This window comes from Coregonus clupeaformis, chromosome 21 (assembly GCF_020615455.1).
Source record: "Coregonus clupeaformis isolate EN_2021a chromosome 21, ASM2061545v1, whole genome shotgun sequence".
NCBI classification, from domain to species: Eukaryota; Metazoa; Chordata; class Actinopteri; order Salmoniformes; family Salmonidae; genus Coregonus; species Coregonus clupeaformis.
Genome location: NC_059212.1, coordinates 54,103,329 through 54,109,061, shown reverse-complemented (window position 1 = coordinate 54,109,061; position 5,733 = coordinate 54,103,329). Strand labels below are relative to the sequence as shown.

The 5,733-nt window shown below is 44.0% G+C and overlaps 1 protein-coding gene across 1 annotated transcript; it reads right to left on the bottom strand.

Annotated features, from left to right (window-relative positions):
- Positions 1-1,158: 1,158 nt before the first annotated feature.
- Positions 1,159-4,721, bottom strand: LOC121535431 (zinc finger protein 578). The gene is made up of 3 exons (XM_045205980.1): positions 4,717-4,721; positions 4,271-4,327; positions 1,159-2,557 (listed from the first exon to the last, which is right to left on the bottom strand). Exon 3 carries the CDS (start codon positions 2,259-2,261, stop codon positions 1,371-1,373), a length of 891 nt encoding a protein of 296 aa, XP_045061915.1. The 5' UTR covers positions 2,262-2,557; positions 4,271-4,327; positions 4,717-4,721; the 3' UTR covers positions 1,159-1,370.
- Positions 4,722-5,733: the final 1,012 nt, after the last annotated feature.

Below are 5,733 nucleotides of genomic sequence, written 5' to 3'. Positions count from 1 at the left end.
TAACATTGAGTCATGACTAGCCTGGGTACCAGTCTGTTTGGCTAACATTCCACTCCCTTGTACTTCGTGGCATATGACAAGGAGTGGAACGTTAGCTAAACAGACTGGTACCCAGGCTAGTCATTACGTTTTTAACTGTTGCAAAGTTACTCTGCCCTGCTTAAACAGCAGCTTTAGATCATAATGTAACTTTTCAAATGTATACTGAACAAAAATAAAAACACGTAAAGTGTTGTTCCCATTTTTCATGAGCTGACATAAAAGATCCCAGAAATTTTCCATATGCACAAAAAGCTTCTCTCAAATGTTGTGTATAAACTTTTTACAGCCCTGTTAGTGAGCATTTCTCCTTTGCCAAGATAATCCAATGCTGAGGAGTATTTCTGTCTGTAATAAAGCCTGTTTCTGGGAAAAACTCATTCCGATTGGCTGGGCCTAGCTCCCCAGTGGGTGGGCCTATGCCCTCACATGACTGCGCCCCTGCCCAGTGATGTGAAATCCATAGATTAGAGCCCCAGTGAATTTATTTCAATTTACTGATTTCCTTCTATGAACTGTAACTCAGTAAAATCTCTGAAATTGTTGCGTTTATATTTTTGTTCAGTATATAACTGCAAAGCCCTTACTTATTGGAAAAGCATCATAGCACCAATATTTCTGTAATAGGATGACCTCTCCACAGAGTTTTCTATATTCTCTTTGACCCCGCTCTGCTGAAATCAGAATACAAGTGGTTCCCCATTACAGTAAAGGAGAACTTCAATGGGGGTGAGTTAGTTCCTGTAGCAAAAACTGCACTAGGGTGACTGTTAGTTTGCTCTGTTCTGAAAGTTGGTTACCACTGCCCTCTGGTGTGTAGAGATTTACACAATTTACAATTACACAATCCAATAAAGCAGTCAGGACTTTACAAAGGTTTCCCTGATTATTAATTGCCAAATAATTGGTTCCACAACACACTGTGTGTGTCTATGGCCCTTGGTCAAAAGTAGAGCACTATATAGAGAAGATGGTGCTATTCGGGATACGCCCACTGTTCTATGCCATTAACAGGCAACAATAACAAATATATACGAATACTTTTCTTGACCAACTTGATTATGGAGAGAGTACCGATTTTCATACAGTTTATTAAAAGGCCTGATGCAAAAGTATTCACTGTATATTTTATTTAATGAAATGTTTCTGTAGTGTTGAAAATAGCATAAAACATCAAAGTTCTAATTTTTCAGAATCTATTTTCTTTTACAAAGTAAGAAAACAAATAACTTAATCTTAAATTCAGCTTTGAGAACCATATTTAGGGACTTCCTGGATAAATAGATGTTTAATAATAATAATAATAATAATAATAATAATAATAAGCCCCCTCAGCTATATCCAGCGTGAATAATCCTGTGCCTCTTCAGGTGGTGCAGAAGAGTGAAAGTCTTGCCACACTGAGAGCAACCATACGGTCTCTCTCCACTGTGGACACTCTGGTGCGTCTTGAGACTGCTCTGCTGGGTAAACCTCTTCCCACACGTGGCACAGCTGTAGGGTCTCTCTCCCGTGTGAATGCGGTGGTGTATAGTCAGGTGCGAGGAGCAGTGAAAACTCTTCCCGCAGACGGTGCACCGAAATGGCCTCTCTCCTGTGTGACTTCGCTGATGTATCTTGAGATAGGACAGGCGACTAAAACTCTTGCTGCACTGCGAGCAACTGAAAACCTTCTCTGTTATGGCTGTACCCCAGTGGTTTTTAGTATTATAATGAGGCATAGTGAAGCTTCTGAGGCCACCTGGTGTAAAAGTGTTATTGTTCAATCGAGTCCCAGTTGGTCCGTCAGTATCACCCAGTCCAAAGCTCCGCTCTGCTGTGTGTCCATTGTCTTGAGGCCTGGACGGTGGGATGTGATTATTCCTCTGGGAGAACACCTGATCTCTCTGCCTGGTCTGCTGCTGGGAATGGTTGATCTGCGGTCGGCACTGAAAAGAACTAGACACGGACTGAGATGCACTTACTTTCTCTTTCTGAAAGACTTTGTTGTACATTGATCCATTGCACGGTCTCTGTGAAGGTGAGATGGCTGATTGACTAGGGCCTTCCACTGGGCTAGAGAGGGGCTGGGGCTGTGGCTGTGGCTGAGCCTCGGAGTGATCTGGAAAACTCTCTGAATACTGCTCGGCTACATAAGAGAAATCAGGAAAGTCCGTCTCTATGACTATGTCATCGTTCCCTTGAACTATAGACGACCACAGTTGACTGTCTCTTTCATCCATTACAAACTCAGAGCTCAGGGGGTTCTGCTGCTTTACTGTGCTCCTCTGACATCCAGCCTGACCGAATCCGGAATGTTCTTCCTCCTTCTCAGTCTTTATTACAAACTCTAGGACACTGGTCTCCTCCTCACCACGGCGCCCAGACTGAGACTGGCACAGTTCACCAAGCTTCTCTTGATCTTCTGCCAGCTGCTCCTCCAGGAGGATTATTGGGACTTGATTCTCCTCTTCTTCCAAGTGCTGATGATTCCCAATGGGAAGCTTCTGAATGGCATTATTGCCGTATGTGGTGTTTCCTAGATAGAAGGTACAAAGACAATAGTTATAATTGCAAACAAAAGAAAGGATATATTTGTAGTTACTTACAGTATGTCAAGAATTGTATGCCCAATAAAAATATATATTTGCAAAGCAAATGTTATCAAATGAAGGTTCAACACCATGGCCAGTATAACACTGTTTGGAAACAAAGTAGCCTAAGCCACCCTATTCCCTACATAGTGCACTACTTTTAACCAGAGCTTTACGGGCCCCTGTTCAAAAGTAGTGCACTATATAGGGAATAGGGTGCCATTTGGGACAGCGCCCCTGTTTTGAACGGAAGTAAAATGGCCCAATGAATGCAGTTACCCTGTCCAATGGCCCAATGAATGCAGTTACCCTGTCCAGTGGCCCAATGAATGCAGTTACCCTGTCCAATGGCCCAATGAATGCAGTTACCCTGTCCAATGGCCCAATGAATGCAGTTACCCTGTCCAATGGCCCAATGAATGCAGTTACCCTGTCCAATGGCCCAATTAATGCAGTTACCCTGTCTAATGGCCCAATGAATGCAGTTACCCTGTCCAATGGCCCAATGAATGCAGTTACCCTGTCCAATGGCCCAATGAATGCAGTTACCCTGTCCAATGGCCCAATGAATGCAGTCACCCTGTCCAATGGCCCAATGAATGCAGTTACCCTGTCTAATGGCCCAATGAATGCAGTTACCCTGTCTAATGGCCCAATGAATGCAGTTACCCTGTCCAATGGCCCAATGAATGCAGTTACCCTGTCCAATGGCCCAATGAATGCAGTTACCCTGTCCAATGGCCCAATGAATGCAGTTACCCTGTCCAATGGCCCAATTAATGCAGTTACCCTGTCTAATGGCCCAATGAATGCAGTCACCCTGTCCAATGGCCCAATGAATGCAGTTACCCTGTCTAATGGCCCAATGAATGCAGTTACCCTGTCTAATGGCCCAATGAATGCAGTTACCCTGTCCAATGGCCCAATGAATGCAGTTACCCTGTCCAATGGCCCAATGAATGCAGTTACCCTGTCCAATGGCCCAATGAATGCAGTTACCCTGTCCAATGGCCCAATTAATGCAGTTACCCTGTCTAATGGCCCAATGAATGCAGTTACCCTGTCCAATGGCCCAATGAATGCAGTTACCCTGTCCAATGGCCCAATGAATGCAGTTACCCTGTCCAATGGCCCAATGAATGCAGTCACCCTGTCCAATGGCCCAATGAATGCAGTTACCCTGTCTAATGGCCCAATGAATGCAGTTACCCTGTCTAATGGCCCAATGAATGCAGTTACCCTGTCCAATGGCCCAATGAATGCAGTTACCCTGTCCAATGGCCCAATGAATGCAGTTACCCTGTCTAATGGCCCAATGAATGCAGTTACCCTGTCCAATGGCCCAATGAATGCAGTTACCCTGTCTAATGGCCCAATGAATGCAGTTACCCTGTCTAATGGCCCAATGAATGCAGTTACCCTGTCCAATGGCCCAATGAATGCAGTTACCCTGTCCAATGGCCCAATGAATGCAGTTACCCTGTCCAATGGCCCAATGAATGCAGTTACCCTGTCTAATGGCCCAATGAATGCAGTTACCCTGTCCAATGGCCCAATGAATGCAGTTACCCTGTCCAATGGCCCAATGAATGCAGTTACCCTGTCCAATGGCCCAATGAATGCAGTTACCCTGTCCAATGCCCAATGAATTCAGTTACCCTGTCCACTTGGTTCTCTGTGTTGCTCCCTGCTCCATGATCCATCATCCGGTCTCTCTACCTTAATGAAAGGGGATTCAATCTCTGCAAACTAGAATAATGAAACTATTAGACAGTATGCATTGTCAATTTGTCAAGTTTCAAGTCTGTCAGATTTAATTGGGTTCTGCGTTTTCTAGAGATACTGTATGTTGTTCCTTTCAGCCCTTTGGTCTACTAGGAGCCTAAAGGAATAAGATATTACCAATCTCTGATTCAACTACACAAGAATAATAATATAATATAATATGCCATTTAGCAGACGCATTTATCCAAAGCGACTTATGTGTGCATAAATGTTTACGTATGGGTGGTCCCGGGGATCGAACCCACTACCCTGGCGTTACAAGCGCCGTGCTCTACCAACTGAGCTACAGAGGACCAGAATCAGTCTATGGGGCACAGACCTTGACTTCTCCCAAAGCTGACCGAAACGCATTCTCATCTCCTCGCTGACTGGGTCTCCAGTCTGAAGCACAGCTGTCCGTGTATTTTTCTGAAACAGCAAATGATTACAGGCATAAAAGGGGACTCCCAGGACTCTCCAGTAGTATTTTTTTGACAGGTAGGCAACCATATGATTCCGACCTTATTTATGGTCGCTGTAAGTACATCTTCCCTGTATGGTCCGGAGCCGGCGAGATATGGTTCGGGAAAACGTTCCTCAATCAGGGATAGAAGATGGCGCTGTACTCCTAATTGTCCAAAATGATACACTGAGAAGATTGAAATACTAATCATTTTTAACTAAACTGCCCTTTTCGTCCTCATGCTAGGCTAGCTAGGCTAAAGCAACCCATTGGATTCCACAACACTTCTGGTAGCTACTCACCTCAACGCTAGGCGTCGCATTTTCACGGAATCCATGGGCTGCTTTAGCCTAGGTAGACTAGCATAGGGACAAAAAAGGCAGTTTAATAAAGAAATAGCAGTATTTCAATCTTGTCGATGTATCATTTTGGATAATGGGATAATTAGGAGTACAGAGTCATCTTCCATCCTTGGATTGAGGTACGTTTTCTGAGCCATATCTTCTCGCGTCTGCGGTGTCCTGTGTTAGCTGATAGGTAGCCTGACAAAAACTAAATTTCTCCCAAATTTGGCCGAATAACATCTATATTTCCATATCTCATGTTAACTGCAGTGTTTTCCTTGAATACACACAAGCACATAAATACTTAGCTAGGTATTTAAAATAGCCTTATCTACAAATAACAATAGAGGCCTATCCTGGCTGCACCGACTGAGCGCTTTGGAACTAACTAGCTAACAGTACCATAAAATGTGGTACAGTACTCACCAGTTTGTCGTGGAATCCGCGCAATCTTCAGTTCATTATCCATCAGGAGCAGTTTTCTCCGCAGAATTTCATTTTCATTATGCTTCCGAGATATTTCGAAATGTAATACAGCACAGTTGTCATC